This window comes from Bombina bombina, chromosome 1 (assembly GCF_027579735.1).
Source record: "Bombina bombina isolate aBomBom1 chromosome 1, aBomBom1.pri, whole genome shotgun sequence".
NCBI classification, from domain to species: domain Eukaryota; kingdom Metazoa; phylum Chordata; class Amphibia; order Anura; family Bombinatoridae; genus Bombina; species Bombina bombina.
The window spans coordinates 436,027,071-436,043,304 of record NC_069499.1 but is presented as its reverse complement, the minus strand read 5'-3'; the positions used below and the strand labels follow the sequence as shown (position 1 = coordinate 436,043,304).

General features: G+C 35.9%; 1 protein-coding gene across 9 annotated transcripts in view; it reads left to right on the top strand.

The window, feature by feature from the left end:
* Nucleotides 1-16,234, top strand: part of LOC128638134 (sodium channel protein type 2 subunit alpha-like) — a 189,306-nt gene that overhangs the window by 133,334 nt on the left and 39,738 nt on the right. For all 9 annotated transcript variants that reach the window (XM_053690036.1, XM_053690021.1, XM_053690028.1 and 6 more), the window contains 2 exons: nucleotides 4,366-4,647; nucleotides 4,980-5,033. In XM_053690036.1, the coding sequence (XP_053546011.1) occupies nucleotides 4,366-4,647; nucleotides 4,980-5,033 (336 nt within the window). The remainder of the gene's footprint in view (nucleotides 1-4,365; nucleotides 4,648-4,979; nucleotides 5,034-16,234) is intronic.

Genomic DNA, 16,234 nt, shown 5'->3' with positions numbered 1-16,234 from the left:
CACTTTCCAGTTCAGTTAAATACTTCATATGTATTTGGGTATGTATATGTAAATAAATGAGGTAAATGCAAAAATTAAAAAGGAATACAAAAATGTATTGAATTTGCATACATTTAGCATCAGTATAAAAAGGACAATAAAATTCCTATTCAAGCCCAGAGCCTTTTTAAAACCGCATAAAGATGAGAGTTAAAACAATATACTTATTTATGCCACCCCAAAAATGGTCTCCATAAATTATGTCTATATCTGCTATTGATTGGATGAAGAAATGTTTCTAGCTAACCAAGAGCCCATATGAGAGTAATTCACAATTGAGCATATTTAGGTGCCTTTTAAAAGCGCTACAGTCAAGAAATCCCTGAAAATGTTTTTGAGGGAGGTAAATGTAACTTAAATCTTAAACCTGGATTTGAATAGAATTGTTTATGTCCTATATATTTGTTTAAGGTAGCAGTTTGTTATCAAAATATGACCAGCTGATAAAGTGTGAGGAATGGGTGGATTAAAAAAAATCATAATAACATTAGCTGTAGCTACACACTGATATCACTCATATGATTTTAAATATAAGTTCAATTGAGTAAAAATCTGAAGAATAATTTTAAGGATACATATGTCACATTTCTTGTGCTAGGATTGTACGGCAAAAAAAGAAAAATGTTTACAACCGCAGTGCCAATATACACTAAGATTATAGACTACTACGTAAGAATTGAAAATTTCAAATATATAAGTAAGATTTACGGTATTGATAATAACTTGGCTCCCAAGGGAGGCAAACTGTGAGAGGCAGAGTGTTAGTTATTAAAGGTTGTCACAAAGGACTTCTAAACATGATCTTAAAACTGAGGTGGGATTTGAAAGGGAAAACCGGAAGCAATATTAGACCCTGTAATAGAATATAAGTGAGTATTGCACGATATAACTTAAACAAAAAGGAAGCTGTGTTATGAAATATATATATCAGAAACCTATTTCTTATAATCACTAAATGTTATTTTTTTAATTATTCTTCATCATTTTGGCATTAAGGGGTTTTAGAAATCAGACGTTTGGATATTCTCTGTTACAATGAATAGAAAATATTTCAGTTAAACATTTATGTAGTGTGCACTTGGTTAACTTACATCTCTGTGCCAAGTACTACTTTACAATCTCTGAAAATGGTAGATTGTGCTCAACAATACAAATTGTAAAGTAGATTGCTGCATAGGTTCTGGATAATGAAGAGGTTAAAGCACTATTGAGATTGTCACATTTTAGTGGTATAACCCATTGATTGACAAGGAGTGGTACAGGAAATCAAAGGCTGCATGTGTTTCTGCCATATGATATTTTAAATTAGTTTCTCAAGCAATCATATGTGTATCTATCCACAGACACCATGGAATATGGAAAATGAATCATATATTTTGTACTGGCTCCTAGATTTTGGAAATGCTTTGTTCTAGTGACACTTTTACCTGATTTGTCAAGTCCTGCCCTAGTCAAGTATTTACACACTTCTATTCCTGTCACTGACATGAAACCACATTAACTGTATGACATTCTGCAGTATTGGATATAGTCATTGCTTATTATTGCTTATTATCATGCACCATGGCAACCAAGCTCAGGTACATCTGAAATGCTTTCCTTAGGGATGGGTAGCTTAGATAAAAGTACATTTCTCTTGTCATAAAGTAACAGCCTTTTTTTTCTAAAGGCACTCTCTGAAGCATAGTTCAGGAGTGATGTGTAAACCCTTATTTACTGTAATTAACATATATAAAATTTCTAGTGATAAATATGTATTTATATAGTACATGTCTGTAAGCCTTTTAGGGTTTTTTGGTCACATTAGAGAGTGTGAAGATGGAGGTGAGCTGTTTTTGCATCTGTGGGAAGATGGATGAGAAGGCAGTGAAGAGAAAGAGCTGCTACTAGTACCATTAAAATAATTCAAATTTGATAAGTAGACACAATTAATGACAGTTCTCTGCCACCCCTGGTCTAGCTCCCACTCTCACTCACATTAGTTATGAATATCCACATACTGAAATAAATGACCATATGTGGTTCCCTCTTCTAGTCGCTAAAAGTTACCCCAAGCGCAGCAACCATCTGCTAGTGCTGTGCTCTGGGCTCAAGAGTTTCAGGCATTGTAAAATGGAGTGGGGAGGCTGGAAAAAATATATTCAGGAGATGTCAGTTTGGCAAAAGGTTCAGCAAGTGTCAGGGATAGTGAAGCCTTATATAATTGATGCCTTCAAGAGTGTATATTCCAAAAAGTACATGAGAACAGCACTAGTATTTATGGCCCCTGGGAAAATAGTGGAACTAATAATGTGTGCTATAGTTTTTGTAGCACCATAAAAAGTTAACTAAAGATGGATGTTGTTGGGACTTCTGGTTGTTGGGCAAACAAGGTGGCTAGAACTCAAAACTGCCCTGTGGATTGTAGAACAGCAGATAGAAGGTACTTTGCAACCTTACCTAAAGCTGGCCAGTACCACTGGACGATTTGACATAATTTTAATATTTGTGTGTTTAAAAGCCTTACATTTATATGCATCCCTTAAAGCTTCTAAATATTGGTCTACAGGCCCCATGTGTTAGGAAATAAGACACCAATGCCATAAAAGATGAAATAATATGCAATTGGGTGGCATACATGAGTTTACATTATTAGAAAGGTTTCTTTTATGTCTGTTTAATATGCCACCTCTCCCTGGAAACAAATTACAACACAAACAATACTCAAACACATGAATACAGGTTGACTGTCTATAGTTCTTGAAAATAGAACAACTTATTGAAGCTGCAGCTTTTGATTTTTTATCTTTATAGACAGAAAATAAAAGGTATTTATTTAAAAATTCTCACATAAATATTCAGTCCACAATGCACACATAAAACCACTGTAAATTTCTCATTTGTTATATTTAAACTACTTCTTATTTGGAGAGCAATATAACATTTTCTTTTTCAATAACTCTTCAAAAATACCCTTAGTTTTGTAGCACAATACATTATCTAGCAATTAAATGAAACTGCTGTAATAAAGCTTTTGTATCTCATGAAAATTATTGCTGTCAGTTTTATGTCGCTATACAATAATATTGTTCCTGGCTAACTAAGAAAATAATAATGATTATATTTATAGCCACTGTTCACAGTTCCAAGCAGTACCATTGAAGTATAAGCATCAGAAATTGATCTTAAATATACATTAATGCACAATGATGAGTTTGAAGCAATAACCTACTCATTTATATGCACGCAAAAATGTAAAATAGGAAAGATCACAGCGTTTCATAACTGCCTGGCAATGCTATTGATATACTAATTCAGCAAGTAATTTAAATGGTATAATGATAAGAACAGTGCATGCTTTATCACTTAGCTGATTGTCATAACAACAGCTCAGTGATGAAAATTAACATTCCAATTGAATTCGCACAAGGATATTAATTGATTCCAAAATGGAATGAAACTGAGTATTACAAACTTTTTTTTTTTTGCTTTGTATGTGGTGGTCACTTTTTATGTATCACAGACAAACTATTTCAATAACATTTTTCTACTTTAATTATAAGGTTTAACAAGGATGACCAAAATCAATAAAAAGAAGGAAATCTTAGAAATGTAAAACTCAAGTTGATGAATACTGATGGATAATCAGGGATCTGAACAAAATAATAATTTAATTAATGGTGAACCATTTTACAAATGAGTTTGAAACTCTGCAAATTATATGTTGTATGGGTAAAATTCAGAGAAAAAAATCAGCCAAAACTAGTTAACAATAACCATTTTAATTGCATTGCAGAATGGATAGTAAAATATAATTCATAATTAATTAGTGAAATTACCTTTTTTTAATTGGTAATGTTGTTTTAGAGCATGATCACATCAATAGAAAAAAGCACATACCCATGGCTTTATTCTGCATAAAGCATGTTTAGTAATAACAAAATGCATGAACTAGAGCGAATACTATATTACGTTAAATATCCACATATTTTATTTTTGTTGCGTCTGCTTTTATTGTTTTCTGTTATCACATTTATATTATTTTTAAACTTTTCTTCAGCTCATCAGCTTTTTATGAGTTCTTTATAATATTTTTTATTTAAACTATATTGTTTATGTAGTATGTTTTGTTTAACGTTTATCTCCTTTTTTTCTACAGTTCACATTTCTGTGCGTTCATCTTTCCACTATCAGGTTTTTAATTTGTCTTTTTTTCATATTATTTGTGTTCCATTTTATGCAGTGTGTTTGTCTAAACCTACATGTGTGCGTTACTTTTATAATCTGGCAACAGAGGATCAATTTGATTGGCTAACATATCTTTCTTTTTCCTGGTTGTCACATTAGGTGGTTGTGAATGCCCTTATTGGAGCAATTCCATCCATCATGAATGTGCTCCTGGTTTGTCTTATATTCTGGCTCATTTTCAGCATCATGGGGGTAAATCTGTTTGCTGGCAAGTACTATCACTGTGTTAATACCACAAATGGCGAAATGATTTCTATCAGTGTTGTTGACAATGAAACTCAGTGCTTTGAGATAATAAAGGCGAATGGAAGTGCCCGATGGAAAAATGTGAAAGTTAATTTTGACAATGTGGGGGCTGGATATCTTGCTTTACTTCAAGTGGTAAGTTTCCTCTTTTAATAACATTTACATTTTTTTAATAAAAAGGACTTGTCTTATGTTTAACCTTTTAGCAGCCAGAGGTTGCTGTAACATGTTTCTCTGCATTGTATTAAGTCCTCTCTGGCAGCCATAAGTGGTTAGCCGGGCAGACCAAATTGTTTTCATACACTTGTGATCCGGGCATTAATTTTTAACTCCATACTGTAAAAACCCTTTTGTATCTGGTGTGAAAACAACTATGCATTTGGAAAGATCTTAATGAGCTGTTACAGTTGGTTAGAAATACTGATAGATACTTAACACTCCGTTTATTGTTTTTGCTCTATTTGCAGGCAACCTTCAAAGGGTGGATGGACATTATGTATGCTGCAGTTGATTCACGAAAGGTTAGTAGACGTTTGATAATAACAGAAAAAGTATGCAGCTGTATTCAATCTGAAACTTGACATAGCATACTTAGGGCCAGATTAGAATTGGATTGCTAAATGTCGCTTTCGCAAAAGCAATATTAGCACTCCACTAAGTAATACCAGAGTACGCACATGTTCACAGGTATTACAAGTTGACAGCTGGGAAGCATTGTGTTTACGAGAGCGCAGCGAATGGGGTAAGTAGCACAGAGATGGCAGCAAAGTGTAAATATATATGTATCTGATTATATACATCACTTAACAAATACTCAGCACACCAAAAAGATTAAATTTAATATTTAATGTTATAAAAATTCCAAACGGTAAATAAAGGTGAAAGGGACCCAGCCTATCCCCAATCAGACCTGCATACAGCACATACACACTGCAAACAAATGCATACATTTCCCTTAGGCGTCCCTATGGGAAAGAAATTGTGCTCAGTTGAGAGATGACCCCTTTTTTCTTTTCTCTAAAAGACAAAGAAACAAAAATTAATCACAATCTTAGAGGAGATTCTTACAACATAAAAAAGGGGGATTCTAGCATGAAACCTTTACATAGGAAATATTGCCCAATATTAAACAAACATATCTAAAAGCCATGACTGTTGAATCAATGGTATTATTAAAATTAATGTAAAATATTCATAAAAAGTGGTGGACCTCAAAATCCTTATTAAGGCCGTTGGCTATCCATAATATGGATCCACTTCATCTCCATACGGCCTAAAGCATTCTGAGTGTCACCCCCTTCTCACTACTACATCAAAACATGCTAGTGACTCCAAGGGCGGAGTGATACCTAACCGGTGCAGGATTGTGGTTGTTAATCGGGTTAAGCTTCTGCCCTCCATCCGCATCTATCCGGCACAGTGGTTGACTCTGGACTGTGATAATCTTTGTATTGTCTCTCAGATCCCTCTAAAGTATGGTGTTCACTTTGCATTTGTGACGTTATTTAAGATTTTAATAAATATTTATTTTATAATTGCGTTGTGAGATACTGTTTGTCTACCAGTATAAAGTAGGTGTGCGCATCATACAGAGCTTATATTAGCTCCAACAAATGTAAATAACCATTTGTCCCCTTTCTAACAAGTGCTTCCAGTGGGTTTACAGAATTGCAATATTTTGTGCTTTTTCTCATTTTATTTGAGGATCTATTGAAGACCACACCCCCAGGAAATTCCTCTAGGAACGGATATATCCTTCCATTCCTGAATGAACTTTTCAGTTTAACACACCCTTTTTTATTTTTCACATTTATGTTAGAAAGTACAATGCAATCACTTAAATCATAAACTGAGTTCAGAAATATGAAAACAAAGTTGAAGGACGATTTAAATAATTTCAAGAAACAACTAGAAACTAAGAAGTATACAAAATTTCAAAGAGATTTAACAGATTCTCAAAATAATAAGGTATATAAATGGAGAAATCCTGATTTCGTTCCATTTAGGAGAAACAATAGAAGAACACCTAAACAAAATGAGCTACTAGGTGAGTCTTAATCAGACAGTGATAGGAGTGATTCTTTACAACACTCTTCACAACATTTTTCTACCAGGGGCAGAGGCCCCAGAGGGTTCAGAAGAAGAGACAGAAACAAGGGGGGCGAAAACATAGGAGAGGCAGGTCATTCCAACTATCGAATGACAACACACCAGAACAAGAGATAATTATACAGTCACACCAAGAAGAGCTGTTTGTGAACATCTCCAGTAAGATATTTGATGACAATATTTTAAGGACTTTACAGAAAGGTCTATCGTTCAATCCATCCAGTAAACCTAACTTTTTTTAAATTGAATGTGACTTGCAAAGGTTTTATAGACAATCATGTTTGAAAAGTTTTTTCATAAATAATCCATCACAAACATTTAAAGACACAATGGAAGACTCTCCATTTCAATTTCATTTGAGAGGTATTAAACCCAAAAGTAAATTTCATCCACCTCCTATTAATTCCTCTGTGGAGGCCTATATTACCTTAGTTAAGAGGGCTTTTGAAAAATTGAGGAGAACATTTAAATATAGACAATATCATAACCTAATACTGTCACAGAGAACACTTATTGGAGGTGTTCAGGCAGCTAAAGACATCATTTTGAAACCAGCAGATAAAGGTGGTACCCTGGTTATTATGGATAGGGACAAGTACAGAATGGAAATATTACGCCAATTGCAAGATGAAGATAACTATAAGGTCATACATTTAGATCCTACCAAAAAAATACAAAAAAAGGTTATGGCAATAGTAGAATAAGCAAAAGGAAAGAGACATGGGGCTGATGATATAATCTTTGCCAGCTCAAATATACTTTTTCTCGCTGACTCTCGCAGGGCTGCCCCAGTGCAATGATCGTAATAAAAGGGGCAGTCCATGTGAGTGGCGAGATGGCTCCTATTAAAAGTAATGAAGCTCACTGGATAGGGACACTTCACTACTTAGTGCAAGGTTAGCAGGGAGCAGGGGGAGCACTTTAAAATTAAAACCCTGCAGCCAATATAACTCACATTATGCTGTTTTCATCATAGAGTATTTTACATTTGCCTATATTTTAGTATGCATTTGTTTTTCTATTGGGGTTATAAGTGTTTGTATTATGCTGGGATTAGAGAGACATTTTCCTAAATGCCCATGTTCAGCCCATTTTACGAAAAAACAACAATTACACTTTGCATTTTGTATTTATAAGTTCAAATTTCTGTGTGATTTTTGCACATCCAGTGTACTACAATTACGATTTACGCTGTGCATATGTCATTTGATTTATTCCTGTGTAAATTACATACAAATTTTACTATTTTGTTAACATACAATTTTTTTGTGAAGAATTTTGTTACGATTTTTGATGCAAATTAACAATACAATTTTTCCCTGCTTATTTTTGTGTGAATGGTTCAAATATTTGTTTTGTATGATGTTTAAAATACAAATTTTATTGTGCATTGTGCATATGAAAATGTATACGCCCTTTAGCGAGACACCCTGTTTTCAGGGTAAAAAGTGGCTTTAGATCATTCCACCAGGGAAATAGAAGGACTGGCAAGCATTCTTTAATAATCTCGCCAACCCAGAGTGCTTTCAATCATCGAGCCCATAATCACAGCACAACAAGCAAAATGTATAATTAATCAATATCCCATAATTCCAGTATTCTACGCTTTGCCCAAAATTCATAACAATTCCCCAGGGTGCCCCATTGGGGAAGGGACAGATTATACCTTTCAACCCATTGCAATATTTGTGGACAACCGCATTAGACCTCTACTTGGTAGTGTAGCCTCATATCTTCAGGATACCACAGATTTCTTGAATAAAATTGCAACTTTAAAAATATAAGCTAATAGCAAATTGGTTACTATGGCTATTTCCAGTCTGTACTCTTACATCCCTCATAATCTGGGCATATACAGTGTCTTCCATTACATTGAGAAAGAGGGATTATATACTCCTTCTGAAACATGATTGATGAAAGACCTTTTGGAGATCATCCTGTATGAGAATCACTTCCTGTTTGAGGACACCTATGTCCAGACCCGGGGCATGGCTTTGGGATGTAAGTTTGCTCCCACACATGAAAATCGATTTGTGGGACGATTTGAGGAGCAGTCTGTCTACATGGAGGATATGTATATAGAGCATGTACTTACGTTGGTACTAATATATAGACAACATATTCTTCATATGGACAGGTGATTCAGATTCCTTGAACTCTTTTGTGAATAAACCAAATCTCAAAACTGATTTTCTGAAATTTACAGTGGAGTCCAACACTAAAAATGTTAGCTTTTTAGACACATTGGTCATTAAGAGAGGAGACAAACTAGAGTGTGATATATTTAGTAAAGCTACTGATAGAAACAATCTACTAATGTTTGATAGCTTTCATCCCCCAGCAATGATTAAAAGCCTACCCTATAGATAATTATTGAGAACTAAGAGGTTTGTTTCAGACCCTATGAAAGCCCAAATCAGGCTATACCAGATGGCTAATAAATTTAAGGCCAGGGGTTATCCCGAGAATGTTGTGAAAGATAATTTGACACAAGTACAACAGATAGATAGACAAAGTTTGTTATCCCCTAGACAGAAATCTGACCCTACATTTTCTATCCCCCTTGTCACTCAATACGGTTTACATAGTAGAAAACTAAAATCCATGGTAGAAAAGCACTGGTACCTATTAGAAGAGGATCCCCAAATATCAGAAGTATTTAAATATCCCCCACTCTTTTCATATAAAAGGAATCTCAGGGATGAATTTGTGAGGGCAATCCATGGTAGAAAAGCACTGGTATCTATTAGAAGAGGATCCCCAAATATCAGAAGTATTTAAATATCCCCCACTCTTTTCATATAAAAGGAATCTCAGGGATGAATTTGTGAGGGCAGTTTTGGGTTCAACAAGTTCTGCACACTCCCTACATAAGAAAGGTTCCTTTCCTTGTTACAATTGTGCACAATGCACTTCTTTAATTAAAGGTGACTATATCACACATCCCCACACTGGATGTAAGATTGGGATAAAAAATACATATACTTTGATCTCAAGTTACGTAATATATGTCATTAAATGCCCATGTGGACTGGCGTATGTGGGTGAGACCACACAGAGTGTTAGGGACCATGTAAGACAACACAAGGCAACCATAACCAACGGAGATATAGATGCACCTGTTGCACACCATTTCATTACTCATTCTCAAAATAAAAGTCAACTTAGGTTTCAAATTGTTGATGATGCTCCACTATCTAGAATAGGGGGGGGCGATAGACAGAAGTTTCTTTTTAGAAAGGAGGCCCAGTGAATTAGGAAACTGAATACTCTATCTCCAAGGGGGCTGAATAGAGATATCCCCTGGTTTTTTATATAGAGATCTGCTTTCCTTGTATAGATCACTCTTTTCTATTACAATGGGACCTGTACTTTCTATTAAAGGGACATAATACTCATATGCTAAATCACTTGAAACTGACGCAGTATAACTGTAAAGAGCTGACAGGAAAATATCACCTGAGCATCTCTATGTAAAAAAGGAAGATATTTTACCTCACAACTTCCTCAGCTCACCAGAGTATGTTCTGTGTAAAAAGTTATACTCAACTGCTGCCCAGCTGCAGTTTAAAAAAAATAAATAAAAAAAATGAAGAAATGAACAGCAGCCAATCAGCATCAACAGTGCTGAGGTCATAAACTCTTTTACTGTGATCTCATGAGATTTCACTTAACTCTCATGAGGTTTCATAGTAAACTTCCTTAAACTGAATAGGGTAATAACATGAGAGTGCACAAAAGCTCACTCCCTTAGCTGTCCCGGGACAGACATACTGATTTGCTGCTTAAAAGTCCTTTACAATGGGATGTGGCTACTGAGGAATTTTTGGGGTATAATATCTTTCAGGTGGTATTTTCTAGTCAGCTTTTTACAACTATGCTGCATCACTTTCAAGTGTTTCAACATTTGGGTATCATGGCCCTTTAAGTATTTCTGGAGGCTACTATTTTGTGATTGACAAAATATGTGGGATTAGAGGAATAGTATAGGTACAGTAATGATTTGTATGTAATTGTAATTTCCTCCTTAACTAACACATGTAAATATTAGGTAATAACAAGCAATGAAGATACATACTGAAGTTGTATATATATAAATATTAGGATTTCCCAAATGTGCATATTAAAAGTATATAGAAGCAGTGTTCACTGTGAATTTGATGAAGGAGCATGCAGGAGTGTTGTCATGTTTGAGAGGTGTGTTTTTTGTTTTTTCTACCCAATCAAAGCACGCATATGCACTATATGAATTGGTGGACACTGAGGTGTAGTATTCTCCTTGAAAATGGGCAGAGCCCCGAAACACGCATGGGAGTGTGTTATCGAGGTGGTCATCTTAAGTTGTCTGTGCCTACTGGCCCTCTCGCCAAGTTTCGGCATCCAGACGGCTGAACCTACCTGTGGAGTGGTTTGTTGATGTTGATTATATACATACAGTATATATTTATGTGTTTATATGTGTATATACACATATTAACACATAAATACATATGTATATAAGCAGGGGTTGAAAAACCCAGTCATCCAGTGGTCCCGGACGACCTTGAAATTTCTTGGGAAGACTTAGAAAAATGGTCTTCTATTTTCAACATGTATCTGTCATATAAACTTTTATTTTATAAAGATAAAGATTTCTAATTTTAGGTTATTACTACCTTTTCTAATATTGTCCCACACAACAATTTTCAAATAACAAAAAAGTCATTGTAGAGGCTGTTGCAGTATGCTCACAGTAACACTGCCCTTCTCAGGTTAATATTCTCAAATGATATGGGGATATATAACAGAAATGTAGCAAAAGACCAAGCAGGACTACAAGGCACTTGTATTAAATCAAAATTAGAGCTTTATTTCTCAAACATTAAAATCCACAAAAACGAGCCTGACAGCTCCTAAGACAAAGTGTCTTACGCGTTTCGGCTTAGGGAATAGCCTTACTCATAGACATATCTGTGACCCGGAGCTACTGGCTTAAATAGCAAGTGCTCAGGGTCACAGATTAGAAGCAGCTGTCAGTATTAAATGATAAGTATCACAATAATAGGCATTGATAGATTGAGTTTTTTGACTCCTCTATTAGACAAGTTGATTTAGTTAGTTACACTAGATCAATTGTTACCAATGTATACAAAATGAACTAATACATATAAATTCGTAAAGAAAACATAAACTGAATCTATTACCACATTAAGTTTCACCTAAGAGATGAACTGTATAGGCAACCGTAGTTTCTTTCTAGCCAGGGAGAAATACACTCATATTGTCATCTTGTAGGTATAAGCTGTAAAAGACATATACAATGTATTAAAATGAATTAAAACACTTTCTAACAATCAGAGACAGTCAAGGCATAAGGAGCATGTTAACTGTTAACTTATAACTGGTTGTCCCGGCTAGAGCTAACTATTGGGGATGATTGCTATCTTAAGCTTCAATTGATACCCTAAAACTTTGTTAGCACTTATTATTAATAACCTTAACTAGGCATTACAGGACTCAGTAAACTCCATTTGAACTGATTAAACACAGGATTTGGACTGTCTAAACTGTGCATTGTACAGTGCAGCTTTATAGATAAGAAGACAAATGTATACAGAGAAATAAGTAATAAAGATTGACCATATTAGCCGTTGCTAATATTATATCATCCCAAATGGCTAGTATACTTTGTTGTATGTAGTAAACTATGCTACCACTCTTGTGTATTCGAAATAGATCCTTAAGTAAACTTTATTTACAAAATACTAATCAATAGAGCTGTGTGCTTGGTGTGCATGGAATTTTTTGTGACACATACTAAATTGTTACAGCCTTTATCTGATTCTTTTCCAAAAGTTAATAACGTCTCCCTCAATATTGAAACCAAGGGGTTTTCTAGTTTTTAACTGGAATATCCAGAATGCTTCTTGGTACATCAATTTACTTGAGGTGTCCCCTCCTCTTTCTGGGCTTCTGATCTGTTCAATGACCTGCCAGACAAAGCTTTTGACATTTTTGTCATGCACAGTGATGAAATGCCTAGCAAGGTCTGATACTTCAGCACCATTCTCAACATTGTTGAGGTGCTCTCTTATGCGCGACCGTACTTCCCTAGTAGAGCACCCTACATACTGTTTTTTACATGATGTGCACTCCACAAGATAAACAACGTTGGACGAGCGACAGTTGGTACAACTCAGGAGGTTATACATTCTCTGAGTTACTTTCGACTGGAAACTTTTCGTAACTCTGGTGTGACCACATGCAATACACTTAGAGAAATGGCATTTATAGTGCCCCTTGACACTGAGCCAACTACTTGCTACTGTGGTTCGTTTTTTTTAGCATGCTGGGAGATAGTATGTTGGAAAGTGTGCAACCCCTTCTGGCTGAAAATTTGCAGCCCTTGCTGACATAGTCTTTGAGACTATCCTCTGCTGATAGGATAGGCAAATGTTTGTTTATTATGTTGCAAATCTGATCAAATTGTGAGCTGTATGTCGTCACAAAAAGGGGGGCTGACCGATCGAAAGTTCTCTGTCGCGTCCCATTAGTATTGCTGGCCAACATACTGCACCTATTCATCCTATTGACCTCAAGGAATGCTCTGTTGACAGTTTTAGTTGCATAACCTCTTGCTAGAAGTTGAGATTTGAGGATCTCACTTTCTTGCAAAAAATTCGCCTCTTCGGTGCAATTACGTTTAATTCGTATGAATTGCCCTTTGGCTAATCCAAAACCTGTGTGCTTAGGATGATTGCTACGTGCATGTAGCAATGCATTGGACATAATGGGCTTTCTATACAAACTGGTGACTACCTTTCCAGAGTTGGGTTCACCCTGAAGGATGAGATCCAAATAAGGAATCTGTATGGTATCATGCTGGAAAGTGAATTGTAAGTTTAAATCATTTAGATTGATATATTGGATAAAGTCCGTCAGATGTTGTTCATTACCAGTCCAGACAATCAATAAATCATCAATATAACGTTTATATGTTTTAATATAGCCTTTGAAGGGGTTACTCTCTGCATAGACGTGGGATATTTCCCACCATGCCATGAAGATGTTAGCATAGGCAGGGGCGAATTTGGCCCCCATGGCGGTCCCACGTCTCTGCAGAAAGTACTCACCCTCAAACTTGAAAAAGTTGTGGCTCAGAAGAAAATCTAACACCCTCATGATATAGTCTATTAGTGAAGGGTCATAGTTGCTATGTTGTTTTAAAGAAAACTCCACCGCTCTTAATCCTTCTTGATGAGGGATTGCCGAGTAGAGACCCACCACATCTATTGTGAGCCAAGAACACTTCGTGTCCCAATTGACCTCTGATAGAAAATTTAAAAGATGTTTGGTATCTTTGAGGTAGGACGGGATCTGAAGCACAAGGGGCTGAAGAAGGGATTCTACCCAACTGGATAGACGCTCAAAAAGGGAGCCTATGCCGGAGACTATCGTTCTTCCTTTCACCTCTGTTATAGATTTGTGCACTTTTGGCAAGTGATGGAAGACCGATATTAGTGGTCGGGGGACAAAGAGATAATCAACTGTATCTCTATCTAAAATGCCCTCTTCAAGACCATCATCCAAAAAGATCCCCAGAGCTGTTTCTTAAAGATATCAGTGGGATCTCTACTCAGTTTCTGGTAAACATTAACATCATAAAGTTGTCTATGTGCCTCCAGGACATAGTCATCTCGATTCATAATGACTATACTCACGCCCTTGTCTGAGTCTTTAATTACTATATCATTTCTGGTACTCAGATTTTTGAGGGCTTCGCTTTGTGAAATAGTGAGATTGGGGTAAGTCCTTTTATGATTTTTTGAGAGACTGATTAAGTCCTCTTCAATCCTTTTATGAAAGGCTTCTAGGAATGGACCACGTTCTTTTGTTGGATAAAACACTGAGCGTGGTCTAAAGCCAGAATGTGAGGTCTTTAGACCTTGGTTGGCTACATTCGATTCTGAGTAAAGTTCTCGCAAATTAACCAAATCACAAGTATCTTGGAAACTAACTATGTCAAAAACATCTTGACTAGTTATGTTTCCATTAGAGATAGCATCAGTGTGCATGGACAAATTGTCAACCGGGTCTGGGGGGAGTGTAGTTCTACCCCAAAATAATTTTTTAAGTGTAAGATCTCTTACCATTCTATTCACATCAAACTATTTGTATCGAAAAGGTTGAAATCATTTTTAGGAACAAATCCCAAACCCAGACCCAGAACTTGTTTTTCTGTCTCATTTAACTCTATTGATGATAGGTTAATTATTTTTAAATGTTGTATTTGTTCCTTTTGCCTCTGCCTCTGCCTCTTCTTGCACCCCATCTGCCTCTTCCTCCTCTTCCTTCGTTTCCTCCCCCCTCGGTTGACCGTATGGCACTCTGAAAACCCTGCTGTACAACCATCCTATTAGGGGGTAAATTAGAAGAGGATGGAATTGGTGGTTTAGGATCTGAATCATCATTCGCCAGGAAGTCTGCATTACTCAGATGTTCTGAGATGGGCAACTGTGTGCTCATTTTATTTTTAGCAGAGTTCCTGGTTAACACAGGTTCAGATCTAATGTCTCTTTGTGCTTTTGATAATGTACTTTGTGTGTCTATTGAGGGTTGACTACTCTGGTTGGTAATGTCACTAGTAGTGGGCCTCTCTTCATCAGATATCTCCGGATCTGAGAAGGTTACTCTTTTGTCCTGCTTGTCGCTAGAATTTACATTAGTTACTTTAGACCTAGATCTAGATCTTCTCTGTCTCTTTTCTTGGGAATTAGAACGATTATGCCAAGTATAAACCCTGTTATTTGTATAATCAGTGAGGTCACGATTATACTTTCTGAGTTTATAATTGTCTAGATCTGTCCTGAACTTTTTTATTGTGTCTTGTAGGATTTTATCAAACTCAGTGTATTTGGGATGATCTATATATGTGTTTAAATTGGCTTGTATATTGACCATTTCCTCCCTCACATTGGCTAGTTGAGTAGCTTTGAACTTAATTATAAGATGCATAAGGCTCTGGGAGCATTCACTCAAAACCATGTTCCATTCTTTTACAAAATCCTGATCATCTACTTGAAAAGTAGGATACTTATTCAGTCTCAGTCCTCTGGGTATTAAGTCCATTAGTAGATATTTTTCTAAAGCACGCTTGTCCCCACCATGTTTTGTATTATTTTAGTAGTATCTTTTCCATTTGCAAAAATGCTTCACTGATTGAAAGTGTCTCTATTTGTTTAGTAAAAGTGTCTTCCAAAGAGAGTCTCTCAATGTCATATTCTTGTAGGGATTTTAACGAAAATAAATCTGTAGTGTCCATATTTATAGAGCTCTAAAACTTCTCAAATATATTTGGGGTGCATAAATGATTGATTAACCCCAGTGTAAGTATTTTGGAGAAGAGGAAGCAAATTTAGAAAAAACACAGCATGTAATTGCGCCGAGCCCAAGGGAAAAAAATTAGCTTGACAGAGCTCAAATAGGAAAGTCTCCCGTTAAAGGGCTGCTAGACGCGGGTGTAATATAAAAAGGGAAATGATATATCAAAAAATCCCTTCAAGGTGAGCAGCACAGTCACTAATATCCAAAAAAATGGGTAAGCGTGTGTAGATATATGCGTTTAGTCGTGCGG